This window comes from Poeciliopsis prolifica, unplaced genomic scaffold (genome assembly GCF_027474105.1).
Source record: "Poeciliopsis prolifica strain line A6 unplaced genomic scaffold, Auburn_PproV2 SCAFFOLD002, whole genome shotgun sequence".
NCBI classification, from domain to species: Eukaryota; Metazoa; Chordata; class Actinopteri; order Cyprinodontiformes; family Poeciliidae; genus Poeciliopsis; species Poeciliopsis prolifica.
In genome coordinates, this window is record NW_026562377.1 from 14,232,994 (window position 1) to 14,253,684 (window position 20,691).

Here is a 20,691-nt window from a genome sequence, read left to right on the forward strand (position 1 = left end):
CTCAGCAGCACTGGCAAACATTTTTCCACAGCAGGATGGAGGTAGAAAAGAGAGGAACGTTTCCCACAGAGCTTTGTTATCACGGCCATCATGTGCTGAAACTCTACTTCCTGTCGCTCTACTAGATCTCAGTGTTGCATTCAACACTTTATTACAATATAAAGATGGACAGGAAAAACTGGATTTTCTCATACTGTGGTCTAGTCTTACCAGGCAGACTTGTACATCTTCCAAATATGAGCAGAAATCATACACAGGGTTTCCCAACATCCATATAATATCCATATTCTGCTCCCAGCCCAGATGATGGAGCACTACGGCATCTCTCACCATCCTGGTGAATCGTAGTTTCATATTTCTTTGTCACCACATGACTATAGTTCCTTACTGTCACTGCATATATATCAATATGTCAATAAATACCAATAGGTATTGGTAGGAGTTTCCTTCAGCTTAATGCTAGGAAGATGACAAACATCTTTGTTTTTCATCCCAGCTGTACAAAGTGAGAGATTTCCACTTATTTCATCTCAATGAGCACAAGTCATAAAGAAACCTGGGTGTTGTTATACTGTTACTAAATTTACAATTCACATAATGTCTGCTACTAAATCCATACAACTCCAGAATAAAAGTGAAAACTGGGAAAAAGGTGCTTGCTTTTATTTATTTTTTTATTTCATTTTAATGATGTTTCATCTATTTATTTTAGATTCACATTTTAACGTTGCTCCTGCTTTATGCAAAACTTAAATTTCACTTTTATTCTGTTTTTTCCCTTTTCAAAGCAATTGTTTTTTTCTTCTAGGTGCTTGATTTTAATTTAAAGCACTTTAAATTACATTCTGTATAAACAGTCAAATCATTCAAAAAACACCAATCATAGAGTTGGTGTGCCATGAGAAACACTGAAGCAGCAAAAACTCTTATTGATTTCATTCTTCACAACTGATGTCCTGACAGAAAGATAAAAATGCTGACAATGCAGCTCTAAGGAATCCTAAAAAACAAACTTGTATTTTTTTTTTTTTGCAGTAACAGATGTACACTGACGACATCTATATCATGAAACATGGATTTCCATGGCAATAACAGTGTCAATGACATCACAAGATTGTAACTGAACAGTTGGCATCAGTAAACCCTATTGGCCCAGCCATGTTATGGATTTATGATGACAAGCTCACAATATTATTGGGGAAAACCAAAAACATACAGAAAGGATTCATAAATGGCAAACTGGGGTTTTAAAACAAATTGCAAATAGTGAAAATAATTCAATCCAGGTTTGACTTGTGCTAGTTTCCAAGTGGTCTCAGCTCACCCTGCAGCCCTGGCCGTGAGGCTCTATTCTACCTCTCATGTAGGATTTCGGCTCTGACCTTTAAGACGCAGAGGTCAGCTTCCTCAGTGTACAGTTTGGTGAGTGATACATAAAAAACACATACGGTGCATCTAATCCGTATCAACAACGTCAGTGAATTATTATCTGAAGAATATAGCGCAAACCATTCTGAAATATATAAATAGCATCAATAAATGTCAGATTGCTGCAGACCAAGAGGCTTTGTGAAACACAAACTTGTCCCCGTCTTTTCATATTGATCTCGGGTTGTCGTCTTTAGTTGGTGTGACTGTCGCCTCTTGCAATAGCTCACATTAATGATTTAGTCACATGAATATTTCATTCCTCCTGCTGGAAAGTATGTTACACTCGTTGCTCAAGCCTCATGCATGCGTTTAGTGAGCGTGTAAACAGGAGTGGTTTCCAAAACACATACTTGGCTTTTAAACAAACACGCATCTCCCTGGTTTAGCAAGAGCCAGTGAGGCTAAATAAGCATGACAGTGATTTTCCTTTGCAACAAGTAAGAATGCTCTGATTATTGGAATGCAGATCAAACGATGAGCTCAAATGAAGAAGGTATAAAAGATGTTTGGGATGATTTTGCATTTGTGATATGAAGTAGTAGGATAAAGGCCTCGTTATGTGGCTCTTTATCAGTTCCTTCACTTTTCCACCTCTCTGGCATATTCTACTCCAGTCACCTTAAGCACAGACATAATCTTTTCCGGTAGGATAAAACGCGTTTATGACTCTTTAAACTGATCTTTCATATCCCTATGATAAAACAACCTTGTGAAACATCCAATCACACTAAATAAACAGCACCTTGACAGATTACTGAAGCTGGTTCAGTTTGACCACGCAAGTGTCCTTTCACCAGGAAAAATAAGTCATGTTAATCTCCTCGTACACAGTGAACTCGCTGAACAGGATACAATATTACAAGAACACTTTTAGAAAATGACAGCTGTAAAATCAAATTTTAATAATATATCCACTTTGCATTTTGAGTCATAAACAGCACAGAGACTATTTACCAGGATAAATTTGCTTCTTGTTATTTAAATAGCAAATAACTCAATTGGGACTTAATTTTGTAACCATTAAAATATTCTGGAAACTATGAGAACAAAATAGGCTTATTTGAGGACTTTAATATAAAGTAATGACTAGAAACTCCATATTGGGTGTTTCCAGTTCAATATTAGTTTGTTAGGTCTGATGGCATGCAGCTTATTTTGTGACTCATAAAACTGAACTTTTTGCTTTGAGCCATATTCTTTGATACAAAGATGGCAAGTTAGTTGTATGCAATGAGAAACTGCAGATTGACATTCACTGTATCAATAACCCTACTGCAGAAGCCCTTCACATTTTTAAGCCTATAAGATTAATTTCACCGATGAGCAGATGAATAACAAACATGGAGAAATAAATGATTAAAATTCCCCAAAGGAGGAGAAAAATCAGCTCCTGCCTCATTCTTTACTCAGATAATAGATCTCTCTACTCAACAACGCCCTTGTACATTTGTGTACAAATGTTACTGTGCTCACGAACCACCACACATTTGTTTCTCTAGTGTTGATGGTGACCTTTGAGACGTGTTTGCATGTGAGCTCTTGGTGAGCCAGACTTACGTAGTGGAGTTGCTGCTGTATCCAGAAGGACACTCCTGAATGCAGGCCCCATTGTGGATGACGTATTCATGGCAGTTGGCATCCAGGTTTTTAGATTTCTTACACTGGTTATGAAGGTCCTGCAAGACAAAAAAAGTAAAATAAAAAAAGACATCAGCCCAATCTATTTTGGTGGTTTAAAAGATTTTCTATTGTACTGAATTAATTACAATGGCTTCTGATCCCTGGGGCGAGTCTTAGTTTTCCCCCATAATATGCCTATGGTCATATTTTGGTCAAATAAAATCAATGTTTACATCCATGCTGGCATTAGCACAGTTATTACAGCTTTTTTTTGTTTGTTTTTTACACATTTTTAATAGATTTCTTCTGTCTATGTATACCAACTGTAAAAAGTCTGCTGTGTTTTTTTTTTAAAGTTCAAAACAAATCCATGTTATGGACATTTTATAAACATCATCTCACTCAGTTGTACATCCTTTGGATTGTAAGTACAATATTTATATTCTAATAACTGCACAGTATTTTTTATGTTATACTCTTGTACAATGTGAAGATAAGTGTTATTTTTAATTTTGATTTTTATGCATTTTCTAAAACTTTTGGAACTTCTGTGTGAACCTGTATACATCAGATCCTCTGTTACGGCAGAATTTTCCCTCAGTGAGACAATAAAGGCTTTCCTATTGCTATTCTATTCTATTCTGTTCTGTTTTAGGAAATTCAGGAAATTAATATATACTTTCATCCCTACTTGTCAAATATTTTTTAATATAATGATATTTATTGATTAGACAATTATTAAAACCAGATTAGAGCAAATAAAACACTTTGCATCTGTCTCCAGAATGTCGCCTTCAGAGCTGTCTGACACAAAAGTGATACCTTGTGAAAATTAACAACACAAAGCTGGTATGAAACGCTATAAAAATTTGTAATTTTGACAACGTACATCAGAAGTCCTACAAAGTGAAAGCAATAAAACACTACTTGCTTCAAGCTACTTCACAGAACCCTACTTCAGACAAATCAGAATACCTCAGTACTGGGATTTGGTGACAGAAATCACAGCTGCTACAAACCTGGCAGAAAAAGAAGCTGACACAGCGCCAGCCTTGGAAGACGTAGTATCCAGGAGGGCATTTGTCCACGCAGATGTTTCCATGCTGGAGGTTCCTGCAGGCCACACACCTGGTGGCGTTCCCCGGCTCCGAGCAGCCACCCAGGCACTGATCGTGGCAGCACTGGCCCTGACGGATGCATGCGCCATTTTTACAGTTATCGCATGCTGAGGAAAAGCAGAAGAGGAAGAAGTTGGTTTATATCAAGCCACACAGACAGGACAGACCTACAACATTTTTATTGAAGTTTGAGGAAACTGCAGGAGAAACAGACTCATTTTTTGTATCTGTGCACAAATACACAAGCTTGGTTTAAAGCTCACCTCTCAGACATGCCACAGATCTGACTCCTGCAGTGATTGATATTAAGCTCCAAAAAAAGCTCTCATTAGCCTGTATTTACATGTCTACCCACACTAACAGAACCTCGCTATCTAAACGGGACTTCAGTGGTAAAGCAATGCTTTTTACAGGGGTAAAAAACATCACAGATAGATTAATGGGGTTTAAGTTAAATTGCACTGAAGCTCACAAGTTGAGTACCAGCACTAATCAGAGATCAAAAACAAAAGCAGAACTGCTGCAGCTGTGAAGACCTTCAAAGATTTAACCGCACAAACACCGCTGCTGCTCTGACATCCGCGGAGAGATTTAGTGACCACAGTTTACAGTCGGCAGGTCAACAGCAGCAGTCTGCAGCGCCATGGAAACAACCTGAACGGCTGAAAGCCTGAAGATTGTGTGCTGCTAGCTAATGTCAGCTTTCATTTCACCATTTGGTCAGAGAGCCTGATTGTCATCCTATCTACCAGGCCTGATGTGTGTGGCGTGTTCATCTCCTCCGGAAGGAAACTGAGCTTCAAAAGGAAGATTTATTTTGTTTTTGTTTTTTTAAATAAACCGCAAAGAATCTGAAAATTGGGGTGTGAATTTGTACTCAGACCTCATCTGTCCTTTCCCTGCACAGCCACCTGTCACATTAGTTATAGATGCTGGTATTTTAGAGTAGGTGTTTTTTATTCTTCTTTGCATAAACAGAAAAAATAACTGAAGATCCTTCAGATTGTAACACGAGTGAATGTGAAGAGCAACGTTCAATATTCAGTTGTCAAGATTTTCTAATTGATTTAGCCTGGGTCATTCTAACATGAGTACATGGACTGATCTAAATCAATTCATTGTAGTTGTGGCTGGATTGCCACAGGTTTATCTCCATGTCCTTGGAAATTTTATTTTATTTTTCCATTTGCCCAGCAATACTCACAGCTTTAACTGAAGTTATTTTCAGGGAAAATGTTCACCTGGGTGTGCAAATTTGTATTTCTAATTTAACGCCGTTATCTCCATCACCATAATGACAAAATTAATCCTGTTTGGATCCCAACATAGGCCATGTTCAACGTTTTACTGTCAAAGACCAATAAACTTTAATTTTGTAATGCTTAACACTGGAGTTGGAAGACATTTTAAATACCCCAAAATAAAAACAACAACCAAAAACGATAAATGAAATCATAATTAAAATAAAATGGATTATGAAGTCTCCGTATGCCAAACTGCCCTTCAAAAAAAATTATCATTAGATATTAATGAGCTCATTTTAATTTATCATACATTTACTTGATCCATTCTCCTGCTGCCAGTTTTGAGATCAAGAAACAACAGAACCAGAGTGCCAGAGAGAAGACAGATTCGGGTCAAACAGCAATAAAAAGTCATCTTAATCTGTTAAATAAAATCCTTTTATAATTTAGTCAAAAATTGTAACACCATCGACGAAGAGCTGAAAATTGCAGCAGCAGCCACTGTTTGTGAGGACTTAGCCTCATCCATTTATTACCAAAGACATGGTTAGGACCCCCTCTTTCTGCTTGGAAGGCTGCCCATTGTACTGCCTGAGTAAAGAAGCAAACAGGGTTGCTGCAAGCAGGGGGGCAGGGAGTTGGTGGGATAATAAGGGTAAAAAAGAGCAGCAATGAGTAGAGGGAAAACCACACTATGCTCAGCCTTTGGGGTAGTTCTTCACTCCTCTGCTATTTCTGTACTACGAGCTGTGAACCCACTTCAGCACAGCACACAGCCGTCTCCGACAGAGAGAAATGCACAGCTCTACCCCGCTCTCTCTCATCTGTTGGCTGTTTGTATGCGTACGTGCTGCGACCACGGCGTCGTCGCGTAACGGAGCGGGGAGGGGCATCCCTGGTCCGGCTCCAGATCCAGGATCCGCGCCGGAGATCCGCTCCGCTCCAGATCCACCCTCGGCTTCAGCCAATGTGTTTGCTGGCCGGGGGAGGCAACTGTTCTGTGGCCTCTTCCATGTTGGGGTGGAGAGCCGCCCAGGTTTAACCCTGGCCCTGCTGGGGCAGAGGCCGAGGGGCGGGAGACGGTAGACGCAGCGAAGGAGCCAAACATGTCCAGAAAGATGAATCCAAAGCCGCTACTTTAGAGGAGCAACAGCAGGAGCAACGCTGCTCAGATATAATAAATGCTATATGCCTATATCTACAGATTAACATCAATAATATCCAGACATAGAGTCTGGCTTGTTTATTATAATAAAGTGACTAATTAATAGTTGTTGATCGAATATAAATAAACTGAATAAAGTTAAAGTGAACTGAAATAAATATTTGCTGCTATAAAGCCAGATAGAAATTCAACTATGATATATAATATTTTTTAACTTACAGATAGGAAAGTATAACAACTAGCAACATGATGATTTTAAGACTTTTACTATCGTAAAATCAGTGGTCTCAAACTGAATTCCAGAGACCTGCAACTTCTAGCTGCGTCCCTTGGCTACACGTTTAAATAAAACTGTGAAATTGCATGCAATCAATCCACAATTCTAGCTAATAAGCTAACATGACCTCTGATTTAAATCATTTAATTGTCTTGTTACTGAAATGTGCTATGCAAATAATCTCTCCTCGCCTTATTTCTAATACGCAATTTAATAAGTAAAACTCCATTTTATGATTGAAACAGATAAAGTGCTACAAAGCGTAATAACACTCTTCCTATCAGCACTCTTTACGAAGTGAAAACCTCTAAATATGTGGGCAGGTTTTTTCTTTTAAATGACTGGGAACAAAGTCTGAGCAGACACCAGTTTTTTGGAGCTAGATTTAGTTTTAGAGGATGGGATTAGAATAAGGTGATGTACAGGTCTGGGGAATAACTCTGCAAGGGAATGTTGGTGGTATTGAGGTACGGGCCAGAATCAAATGCACACAGGCTGGTAACACTGAATGAAGCACCACGATTTATAGGCAACAGCATGTATTTGTAGAGAAACGTTTAAGCAATATCATGCATGTTTTCTCATTTGTTATTTTTACTTTACCTCATATTGTTTTATATTAAACAAAACAAACAGGCGTGATATTAGTGCAGCTGTTAACGCAACAAAGATTATTTAAATCATATTAGTATAATTATAATAAATTCATTATGACTGCCATTAAAAGTCAGACATAGGTCACATTTGTCTGAACTTTGATCCAAGCAGTGCAATTATGGGATTATTTCACCTGCCAGAAGGTAATATTTGCTTCTGTCTTTTATAAATAAAAATCATTAGATCACATATTATAATTTATTCATTTTGAATGCTGGTGTTAATACTTAACACTATGAGAGATGTGAACCATTTATTAGCACAATTTGATCATTACTTTATGATTGACAGCAGAATTTACAGTGTTAGTACATATTCTTTTAATGCTGACGTGTTTCAAGCTTTTTTATCAGCTATTGTTTGAATTTCATAGGAAAAAAAACCCCGTTGCATTTTAAATAAGCAGATCCCATAGCTGTAAAGATTGTGAAGCTGGTGGTGTTTCTGCTTTAAGGTTATAATGCCAACACAGGCCTAATAACGCTACTACTGCTGCAACATTATTCCCAATTCTGCTCACGCTTGCATCAGGCTACACAAGCTAGCTGCTGTGCCAAACACGCTCCAGTCAGCTCACTCGTTCATTCATCCCCTCCTCCTCTTCCTCACCACCGCCTCACCCTGCCCTGCACCACTATCTGCTGCTCTATCTGCCTGCCTTTCTAGGCCACTCAGCCCCTCCCACTTTCATTCATGTAACGCCTTGTTTTGTTTTCATGCAAGCAGGCAGGATTAAGGAGGGAGGGGATGGATGGATGAGTGCGTGAACGGATGGATGGATGCAGGAGGAATTTGAGTTGCACTTCAACAACAAGAGGAGGTGGCAGCTGTAGCATCCTGGATAGGTTTCATTCCTTAAGCAAAGCACACGCCTCATGTTAAACCTCAGTGTGTCATTTCATAAATTGCTCACCTTTTCTCCCCACATACACACAAACACACGCAGTCTGTTCCAGGAAGGAGCTTAAACGCAAACCCCGATCAAAGGTGTGCTGTGTTTACCTTTCATTTGACCGTGGCAGTAAAGAACCCTGGCTGCTCTCTACCCCGAAGAAGGAACGTGGGAGAAGCCAAGCAGCCAGTCAAGCACCGTCACAAACGGCAACGCTTCGCAGAAAGAAAACCCTCCCCTTTAATTGGCAGTGTTGTCTAAAGGCAAAAGTGCTGGGAACAACAACAAACACGCTTTTTAATTTGTTTTTACTCCAGAGCTGTTTACTCAGGAGAAAACGTGCGCATGCATGTTCGTCCCTCCCCCCAGTGCCCTCGACTCAATTTCTTTCTTTTTTTAAACACACACACACAGCTGGATTCATGTTTACTATATTTGGCTACGGTGGGAGTCCTAAGCTTCCAAAGCTTTGCTAGAAATGCTCAGACTGATCCATTGTAAGTAATTTGCCCTCAGATGGTTGAGGAGAGAAACGGAGGAGTGTAAACAGAAATGCACGGATCGCCAGGAGGCGGAGGGTGATAGCATCAGAAACACCTTTGTGGATGCAAACATGAATCAACACACACGCTCAGGGAAATGATTCTTTGTGTCAGCTCTGATGAGTAAGATAGAAAACAGCTGAAGATGGAGAGAAATTAAACAGATCAGGTAAGACTTGAAGGGAGTCAGAGGAACCTACAGATCTCACACATTTTAAAGCGAAAGTAACATCAGCTCCTTTAATAAAATGCGATCCATCTTCTTGCCACTCAAATGGAGTCAGAGCTCTGTCCATCCAGGCTAATGGACAAGAGCTGCATAATATATCAGTGTGTACATCCCAATCCTCAAGGACGACTGACACGACGTAAATGAGCAAACTGAACAGTCAGTAATGTGGCTTTCGTAATCATTTTGCTAGTTTTAAAACATTAGGAATTTGAAAAAAAAAGAGTTCTTGGTGTCTATTGATGAAATTTATAATATTTATTAATATAGGATACCATCTCAGACAAATTTTTCCCCATCTCTTCAGACATACTTGATATGTTTTGATTGTGTACGTCCATCTTCGTCATAGGTGTCACAGTTGAAGACTTCTAACGAAGATAGACGTACAAGTGTCAGATACGCATGAAGAGATAGAAAATAACTATGTGACTAATAGCAAAAGAGTCTTCAAAACTGAGGTTTTAGTCCAATAAAAATAAAACAATGGCATGGATATAAGTTCTCAGGAAGTGGAGACCGTTTACTGAGAAGCAGCGCTGCTTCACTACTGATAAACTGAGGGGTGAGTGTTTCCTACTTAACCAGCTTCATAGATCTGTCATCAACACGCTGACAACAACGGCACTCTGTGATCTCTCTTTATGAGGAGTGCATGAGTCACAACGAATCCCCACAGGCAAATGTTTGGACAGGACGTTTATGCAGTTTATATGGCTTCACTGACCATGTCGCATGCAGCCAGCTGGTGATCGCATGCAGACATGGACATGCACTGAATCTCGGCTGAGACAGCAAAACAAATAGTCGAGCTTTAGACGCATCCAAAAGACATAAACCTCTCACAAACAGTACGAGTTGTAAAAGGAAAGGGCAGAACGCTCTGACGTGAGGTTTGATGTTGTTTTAAGGTTTGCCTATCCTCCTGCCTGAATCGCCTGGATTCTAATTGGAACTGACACTTAAACCGGGTCAGGTCCAGAACTCGACTTTTTCACACTTCACAAATCGAATAGATGAAAAATATCAAGCGGAGGACACATGCTTGCCCCTTCGCTCCCATCAGTGTAAGTAATCACACCCATCTGTGTATCTGCACACTTGCATCAACATCTCCTGCAGCTTTTCAACATAAACAGTGACATTCTGTCCATCTCTGCAGGCTGTCGAGCGTTAGACGAGTAAACAGTCTAAAAAGAAAGTTAGTGACAGTTTGTGGTTCATGACACCACAAGTATAAAAACCACAAGAGTCTTTGTTGTTCACTACCTGTCATTTACACTCTCTTTTAGTTGAATGGGAGTAACAAGAGTTGAGTTTCTTCTGGTTGCACTAATTGGCAAGCGAAGGAGTCAGGAGAGTTAGGCAAATAAATAGAGCCCGGGGAGGCTAACCCAGTTAAAAAACTAGATATCGTCTCAGAATAAATATCTCAGTCAGATTTATTTTAATTAGTACTGTTATTAAATTTAGTTACTGATATATGATTTTGTTTAAATCTTAAAAAAAATGTTTGGATCAATTTAAAATACCTTAAAAAAAAAAGTTGTTTTTCAGCTGGCACAAAACAACCAGCTGCACAAACATTTAACAAAAGTTAGATTTTGTCCTAGAACCTTTTTGTAATTCAAGATTTTGTTTTTATGCAGATCAAGCTGTCCAGTAATGTGTAGATATACAGATAATCCATGTATTGTCTCAATCCCTCACTGTAAAAAACACCAATGATTTAATAGTTTATAACTGTATCATAACTGTATCCTTTATCACCAAAATACGTACAAATAATACAGACTTTACATCAGCGTCATTAAAACATAAAAAGGGGACAGTTTCTGACTGACGCATGAAATACTTTTCATATTGATACTGTAAAAAAATCTAACTCCACCACAGCTTGATCAGCCATGCTTTCAGTTTCAATTAGGTCAAATATGACACACATATGAACACATGAAGAAATTAACCAAATGAAAGCATGGATCTAGCTTAATAAAGTTGGCCCTTCACCCTGCTTTGTATTTCTGCTCATTGATTTCCCAGTCTGTCTTCTGCTGCACTGGCCAGGCCTGCTGCCCCATCCTGTTACCATGGAAATGAGTCCAGACGTGGACCGTCTGCAGTGATTAGCTGAATGTTCTCCACCAAGCATTTTTCAGACTCCCTAGTCATCATTTGTGTCTTGGATTTCATCACACAGAAACACTCTTCCCAATCCTCCTGCTGGACTTGCTCTAGCCTGGGATATTCCCCGCTGCACCTCCTCTAATGCTTCACCTAAAACCCTTTGCACAGCATCACCTTTTTTCTTTTTTTTTTTTCCTGAAAGCCCCTCCACTCAACATCAGTGTTCCTCACCAAACACCCCACCTTCTCCCACTCTTCCTCATCTTTAATTTTGTCACACAACCACCAGCTCACACGCACACGCAAACGAGCCGAAACAAACTCTGCTGAAGTCCTTGCAGCTTTGTTTTTCTCCTTTGGAAACAAACACACACACACAGACGACCAGGTCGGACACACTTCACTGATTGGACAGTTTATTGACAGGAAAGGAATGATGGCGGAAAGCAGCAGGTGAACATCCATCTGCAGAGTGAGGCACCTGCATCACGTCTTCATGATTCTTCTGCACATGGCACACAAATCATCAATCACACGCTCACGCAAACAGAAGAAGACGCATTGGATAGGTCGGAAAACTCAGCATCGTGTGGAGGCTGTCATCAGGTCCATGTTTTATCAAGCCATGAAGACATCAAACTGCTTCATTAGGACTTAATGAGAGACAGTAGGCGTCCAGTCTTACATCTGACTGATGGGACTGAGATTTATGCTGCTGATGAATCCTCACTGTTTTGTTCAAGTCAATGAACTGAGCTCTCTGTCAAAATGCAAACTAGTCCTGCAAAATTTTCTACTTGTTGCTCAGTTTGTTTATTTATTTAGGCGACGTGTCATCATCATTATGATTCATCCCCACAAGACTAACAATCTCATTCTGCTAGTTGAACCACAATTTTGTGGCGTTTTGTTTAAAAACGCCACAAAATTGTTCTTTCTAACTTTTGACTTCATTAATTAGTTCAAAACTAAAAGTCTTCTCAAAGCATTGTTTAGGTTATGCGGCTCTAGAGAAATTATCCTTATTAGGAGAGAGAGCAAAAATGGGACCAAAAATAATAGAAACTCAATATATGTAGACACAAACAGTACGAGAGAGTACTTAAAATACTAATTGATGCATTGTTCTTGTGCTTCAATAAACTAGTCTTACAAACAGAAATGCACAGGACTTACAAACAGATTCACAAACTCCAACTTTGGCTAGGTGATTTCAGCATGTTTCAACTCCTCTTTAGCAACTGAAATATAGAAATATCATGCCATAAGTGATCACTATGCAAAAACTGAGGCTAACAGTTTCTTTTCAAATGCTCTATCATTATTATTATTATTATTATTATTATTATTAACATATCTTCATGTTCACCACACAAACACCAGGCGAAAAAGAGCAAACAGCTTTTTCTGTGCTTGTCTTATGCAGAGGAAATGCTTACCAGAGGAATGATTGTCATATGTTCCCTCCCTCCTTACTCCATCTATCCTCCTCTCCGTCCTTCCTGTCTGTCTTACATGTCAGGGGCTTTAAGTTCACTCGGTTCTGAAGACTCAGGAAAACCAGACTGACTGTTAATGCAGCGCTATTTTGATTAATCTATAAAAAGGCACACTGCAGCTTTTCTTGACATTACAGCTTGACTATAGCAAGCCAACTGAGCCACTAAATGATCTACAGATATACAACAGGAAATGAGTTATGTAATATTATGTTTAAAAAAGAAATGGTCAGAAACAGGTGCTGAGAAGAAAAATGGGAAAAGAAAAAGATTTTTGAAAAATATAGAAATAAATGACTAGACTAGGAATTTATTTAATTAAATTCACCTAAGTTAATATCAAATGATTAGTTTTGGACAGTATGGCAAAAAGAATAATATGGATGGCAAATGTTTTAAGGCAACTTTTAAATCTCAAAATCTTGTGCGTACATTAATATTATTATTGCAGTTAAAGACGGACACATGTTGTGCTTAATTCAAAAAGAAACAAGGGAAATATTTGTGCTGGTACCCGTCAATGTTTGGGAAACTGGCAGACAAGAGATTAAGAAAACTAAACCCGATGTTGGAAGCACAATGTCGCAAAACCCCCCCAAAAACAAACACTAAATGCAACTGTTGTGCATAATGATGCTATTTTAGCAATAAGGTAAATTAAGGTATTTCTGCTGTAGATTCTCTGCAAACATAAATTTCTAAGAATTGAAAGAATTAAATGCAATATTTTTATTCCAACAAAATGAAATTATTAGAAAACCTGCATTTGGCTCCAGCTGCAGCTTTGGCAACAAAACAAGTTCCACGATCAAGAGTGAAACATGAATATTTGTCGCAATAATTAACTGAGTTTGAAAACAAACTGTGTATAACACAAAGAACAAAGACTATATGCTGCTTTTCCACAGCACATATTCACTCATAAATTAGGATATGATATTTGAGGCCCACATTTCTGCATTTCACTTTTTTTTCATTTGATTTTATATTCTGTTATTAAATATTGTGTTTTAGCTGTAAGCCAAAAATGTTCATAACTAACAAAAAATATCCATCTGTGCCATTACTCTATATAATGTGCTTCACTTTGTGAAAATAAATTAACTTTCAAAAATGTTCTAATTCATAGAATGGCTCTGAAGCACCATCTTTTACAAATCTATTATTGTTCAGTCAGCAACAGATTAATCACACGGTTTATTTAACAACCCAGCAGGAAAATATCTCATATTTATTGCAAATCAATTTTAATGAAGAAAAAGTGTTTTGCTGGCATTATATTGTCAGGATGTAGTGTGTCTGACATCTCTGCAGCTCTAAATGGTTTCCTTTTCAGACACTGAGTAAAACTGAAAGCAGAGGAAACAAGAAAATGACAGAATAATAGGATAAGAGCTCATAAAGACACGAGACAGCTGTTTCTGTGCTGTGTCTCTGCAGAGCGGCCAGCCGAGCTGTACAGTGGGGCACAGGGCGTGCGGCCTGGGCGGGACGGCTGCAGTGCAGATGCTAGCTGTCCTGTTTCATATTCAAAGCGCCACACAGAGCACAGCTACAGTACACAGGCAGACCCCCACACACACACACTGGAGCGTAGACACACATGGTCAAAGAGCGACGACACAGAAGAAAGGGAAGTAATCAGAAGGTCAGACCAGAAAAGCTCAGAGTAAACCAAAAGAAATGTTTCAGGTCATTTTGTCCACAAAGCTTCTTCTAAAGTAGATTTATAAACCCAGGAACAACTATTTCTGAGTACAATGGGTTCCCTTCAAATAAAATATTCAGATATTCACAAAATACATCGTTTCAACTCGATGTGATGAGTGCCAGTCATCAGCTAAATATGTTAGATTCTGAATATCAGTGATAGTGATTACTTCATATTTTGAGTGCTTGTTGTTTTGTTGGTTCATTTACCAGCTTCTTTTTTCCATAAGTTGAAATATGAGACGTTTGTGGAAAACATGAGAGCTTAAAGGTCCAGAGGCTTAAACAGAGCAAAATGTTCAGTTTCACTTAAAAAATAAGCTTTGCACACAAAATATTTTCTCTCTAAAAACCAGTTTGACTGGGATGAAATAGATAACACAGCATCAGACAGGCATGTGTCTTCGTAAAAGGACTTAATTTCAAATCAAATTATAATCCGAGCCCATTTGACAGGCAGCGGCATGAATCCATCAATCATCGCACCACCTCATTTTCGGAACTGGAGTTATTTCTGGAAACAACTGGTACCCCTCAAAAAATACAGGAAGAAAAATACAAGAATAAAGTACAGAGGAACAGAAACATCACCTTACACATGGAGACAGGGATTATTGTTCTGCATTTACCACAACTGGCATGTCAGATGGTTAAGATGATGGCTCAGCATCCGCATACGAATGCAGCCCTCAAACACGCCCCTGTTGTAATGCTAATGCAGCGCGCGCCGCTCTAAAACCTCCCCTAATTAAAATCTTAGTTCCAATAACCAGCAGACTAAAGAGATTTGCCGTAAGCGCTCACTATTAGCCGCCAAGCGCAGAATAAGAGATTATGCCAGTGTGTAGATATGTGTGCCAGCTGAAAGCGTACAGGGATGAGATGAGGTAGACTTTGCAAGAGATTTTGTCTCTACGTAAAACCGACGGTCATATATGTGTTCTGGAGTCATGATGGGAAGGGAGGAAGAGGGCTGAGGGCTGATGCGGCACGCGACAGTCAATCGAACACAGGCAGAGAAGAAGTGAGCAGTGCATGGAACGAGGGGGGGGGGGGGGGGGGGTAAGCGTGAGGGGTGAAGAAAAGCAAAAAAGGCGCTGAAAGGGAGAAGCAGAGAGGAACCGTTGGTGCAAGGGGTGATGCACAAAGGATGAAACGGGAGCAGACGGTGCAGGCACATGGTCACCACGAGGAAAACAATTAGCCTGAATGTCCAGGTTAGCCCCTAAAAAACATCAAATTTTGCATTTTATTGCACAAAAGAAACATTTAGATCACTTATTTCCCAGAAAAACGCTCCAATAAGTCTCATTTCCTCTCCTCTGTCTGCTTTAGTTTCACACATGAAGCAGATTACTCTCAGCAACTCTAATCTCTCGCCTCCATCACAAAAAAAAACACCAAATTAACACCAATTTATGCTGCTCGCACCCTCTCTCTCATCCCTGTTGAACATAAACATGTTGATTTTAAAAACACAGAACCGCATGCGCAGGTTGGAAATTAGTAACTGTAATAATTTAGCAGGAATCTCTCCGCACAGAAGCTTCTCGCTCCTTTTTCTTCCGCTGCGTGTTTTCTGTCTGCAGCGCTGCAAAGTGTGAGACGGCGAGTAACAGGGAGGAGCTGCCATTTCGTTGGAAAGGCCCTAAGGAGGGGGAAAAAAAGAAAAAGAAAAAAAAATCGAGCTTGTGCACATGAACAGCCTTCACTGGTTTGTTTGATTTCCACTGAATGACGCAGAAATTACAATTTTCCCAGTTGATTCAAATTTTCAGCTCAGATGTAAAATTCACAGCATGTTTGTGCAAAATTTAATTTACAGTAGTTCATAAACATTTCTATCATAGACCCATCAGTACTTTCCAAATATGCACTTTCCAAATATGCAAAGTACTGATGAAAGTACTCAGAAATATATAAAAGGCGCCAAAACGACTTTTTTCTGTGGCAAAAGCAGAATCTAATTTAATTTAGCTTTTAGCTCAGTGGCTGTACTGAAGGAAAAAAGTTTAAATCTCTGTCTGCCAGGAGAATGGCTCCTCTAATGTGACTCCTCACACTTTTTGGAAAAATTAGTGGTAGCAACCTTTGTGTCCTCTAACTTTAAATGCACAGTAATATTCTACCAAATGCTGCATACAAGCCATGCAATAGCACTATCGCACACGACAATATTACAAAGACGATTGTCTTTCAATAAATTGTGCTGCTCTGGAAAACACATTGTCTTTTTTTTCCAAGTTCAAGCTTCCCAATTAACCAGAACATTGTTCAATTTTATAACGGCCTTGCCTGAAGAAAGAGGAAATGAGCAAACATTAACATAATCAATTTACCAAACTGTTCCTCATACAAACCCATTAATATTAGTTTATAAAGGAAGTTTTTTAAAAATATCTGACAAATCAACACCCCAAATCCTGCAGTAATGGCCAAGCAACCAGGTGTTAATTTGAAACACTCTAAGCTAGTAAGATCTTTGTTGCATGGGAGACAACTTAAAATGGTTTGTGCTCAAGTCAACAATTTGAATATTTCAGTGAAGACGTCTTGCTTTTCAGATTTTATCTCTTTTGCAGACAAACATCAATCAGAGGACCCATGACGTAAGTGGAACTGGATATTTCTACAGAAAACTGTGTGGATGCACAGCTGGGCTTGACTGCATTTTTCAAAACCCAACCAGTTCTTCTCAGATAAATTCAAAGAGATGTATTTTTTTTTTTTTAATTAAAAATTTCATTTCATCTTTTGGTAAGCAACATGATCCTGTCACCTTCTCTTATGTGTAAGACGGGATTTTTTTTATTTTTTGGGGAAATCTAATCAATCTGATTTGTAAATTCCCACAAATTTGCAAGGGCATAAATAAGCTCCTCTAATTTCCATCAGTGGCATCCAGATCTCACGTTGAACTTCTCCCTGCCTCCGAAGCAGCGGGCAAAACAAAGTCGGGGATGCCGACTCACTCTGAAGACATTCACACTGTTACAGCTGCAGATTTGGCACGACGTGATCAAAGCGCAGAGTGCAGAAAAGATCAGCCAAATTCAGCTTAGTGACAGGTTCAGGCACATGGCGTCCCTTTAGGGGCTTGCCTGGAAAACAAACCCAGAGCGAGGGATTTGCACGGCAGGTGACGGTTGGAAGAGAGTGGTACACCCACAAATGAGTATCCACCAGTTTCCCATCACTCCATCTCTGTGTCTGAGTCTGTGTGTGTCTGCATAATACATGTACACCAGAGTGTAGGATAAGATAATAAGAAATAAGGACTGCATGTCCATTAAAAAAGAAAGAAGAACTGTTTTTTTTTTTGGGACGCAGGTGTTGCGGCCGGATTGAGTTCTGGAGAAAAGTTCAGTTGGATCCCTACGGTTCCTGATTTTAATCTGCTGACACAACCAGGACAAAAGACAGGAGGGCAATGAGAATAAAAGCTGATGAACGCACATTTGTTTCTGTGGAAAGCAAGACTTCTGCTCTGTGCATTCCTTGGTGCTTTGCATGCCCTTTAGCTTACAAAGCCCAATTACTCAAATTAATAATGAGAACTGTCACTAATAAATAAAGTTCTGATCAGGAAGCGTGATAAAGCCGAACTAAGGCTGATTTTCTGATGACTCATTTTCTCTGTTCAGACTGAACTCAGATTGTACAAAACTTATCCAAAAAGAATGATGGCACCTTAAATTAGTCAGAACCAAAGCACAAGTACACTAATCATGCTGCCAGCGCTCTGAATAACATGTTTTGTTTGTAGTCGGGTTGCACAACCTACTGAAGAAATGACCTCAGACAGTTTGCCTTCATCAATGAAGGCAACCTGCAAAACAGAGTTCACTGATATATGGGTTTCAGACACTGAAAGCAATGAAGGCACCAAAGAGCCCTGATTGTGATTCTCCTGTTACCACCAGTGCTACATGCATATTTTAATAAACATCAGTTAAAGAAGGAAGATCTAAGTAATCAGTTCTTTAGATTTGTTTGTTGTAATTTATTTTCTTGTTGTTAATCGTGTCACTTAAATTTCAAGAAACACAAACTAAGAGCCCAGGGCCTCAAAATATTGAACCCTAAACCTTAAATACAAACAAGCAGAGACCTTTTGCTGCGAAGTGGGTAGTCGTGGAGTACAACAGTCTTCTCCAGAGAACAAAATAAGCACGCGTCAACAACCAGGCAATCCTGATCCTCAGAGGCACTAACTAGAGTTTAAATAGGACTATGATTGTCCATTCCCTAGTAGACAGTAGCTTGGCATAGTGGCTTCACTGACATCTCCACAACGTAAGTTGTGACTTCATGAAACGCTAACACTAAGCCTAAAAGAGCAAATGTTCTGATTGAGGTACTTTTAACTTGCCAGCATATCAATTACATTCACTTACTATATTACAGAATCACAAAACATGCATGAACAAATTACTCTGACTTCCTGTTATGGATCATATTTCTGCCTCCAGCGTCTGAATGTGACACAGCGAAACTCTGCAACAGATGTGCCACTATACCTCAGAACATCGGCTAGACAGAGGTAAACAGTCCCGTGTGTGTCTAGATAATAAGATTGTGAAAAGTAAAATGAGGACTAAATTGAATCATGGTTAAGAAAAAAAAAAAAGGAAGAGAGTCTGGGGGTGTTGAATAGAAGAACAGTTGACATGAAGAAGTAAACAGACGCTGCCGATTGAGAAACACAACCACAATAAGAGTAAAGAATGCCATTATTGTAAGTGCTTATTTGTTATTACATTAATTGCGAGCAAAATAAGAATCTATAACATCTGGCAGCACAAACAGCACAGAGTTGGTCGGTAAAATTAAGCATTGTTCACAACAAGTTTAGACAGAATTAGCAAGTAATCTTATTTTCAGCTGAATCAACGCTGACACTCAAAAATTATATTTCTTTCTTTCATTAAATGCACCATACTAATCGCTGGTCATTCTGACAGCAACCCTTTTCTGAGTGCAATTTCAGTAGGGTTTGCTAACGATTATAAAAGGTAATTTAAGATATCAACTCTGAAATGAAATTGTCTTTGCTTTAAGATGTATAAATTATTATATTACAGCTTTTAAAAAAATCAAAAATGTTAAATTCATTTTGGCCAACCACAAAAATCTGATTAACACATCTCTATGAAGTCTATATTGTAGTTTGTTGCATTTGATCGTCACAAACAATCTTTTTGTGAAAAAGCAAACTTTTAGCATGCTTGACACATGGACGAACACGCTTGTTTTCCCTCTCAAATATATAGAAGGGTCATTTGCTAATTTGTCTCATCTGCAGCAAGGAAAGAGACAAACAGTCTCAAGCATCTGTCTGTCTCTGAGTTAACACATCGTACTGTCCACAATATGGAGCTTGCCAAGCAGTTTCTCCTTCAGACTGACGTTGTCAGAGCAGAAAAAGAACGGAGCTTGTTGTCCAAGCTGTTGTCTGCGTCCATCTTTCTACTGCTGCACATCAAACTGGAGACAGTCATCACAAGTGCACAGGGCATAAACAAAGAAAAGCATAACAACACCTTCCAGGACAGGTCACTTTTCTAATGATCCCCGCTACATCTTCTTTGGACTATACATTCACACATCAGTCTGTATCTTAGTGATATTTGAGTCTGCAGTCAAAGAAGAAGAACCACCTTTTAAACCTTCATCTTTATTCAATTTGCTTCATATTTCTAAAGACATATTAGCAATTGATAGTTAAACAACCACCATTTTTTCTGATGCAAAGACAAAGATATTGTGAAAGGAGAGGTTAACATGACTAAATAAGTAACATCAGCTGTCAAGTTCACAAAAATATACATAAATAGACATTCTGCCAAATTAGCACCATTTCTGCATTACCGGTGTCCTTCTGTTGCCCACGATACAACCAAAGACTAACTTTTCCCCTTATAAATTATACCGCTGCTCATATAACTAATGAGAAATATTAAAAACCAAAAGATATACATTTGATATCACTTGAGATAGATGGATGGAAGTTACAAGGTACTTGATGCATCTCCGTTGGTGTGCCAACTTGCAAAGAACTGTTCTTTCGCAGGTGGTATGCCACCAACCTGCGAAATATGAAGAACTGCCAATGGTCACATTATAGCTAACTAGATTTGCCTGGCATTGGCTCAATATTTTTGGCAGAAGTCTTCAATC

The 20,691-nt window shown here is 39.0% G+C and overlaps 1 protein-coding gene across 1 annotated transcript in view; it reads right to left on the reverse strand.

The window, feature by feature from the left end:
- Positions 1 to 20,691, reverse strand: part of insrb (insulin receptor b) — an 85,695-nt gene that overhangs the window by 22,117 nt on the left and 42,887 nt on the right. Inside the window, exons 3-4 of the mRNA XM_055044368.1 lie at positions 4,071 to 4,276; positions 2,989 to 3,107 (exon numbers count right to left, since the gene is read on the reverse strand). Coding sequence (XP_054900343.1) covers positions 2,989 to 3,107; positions 4,071 to 4,276 — 325 coding nt within the window. The remainder of the gene's footprint in view (positions 1 to 2,988; positions 3,108 to 4,070; positions 4,277 to 20,691) is intronic.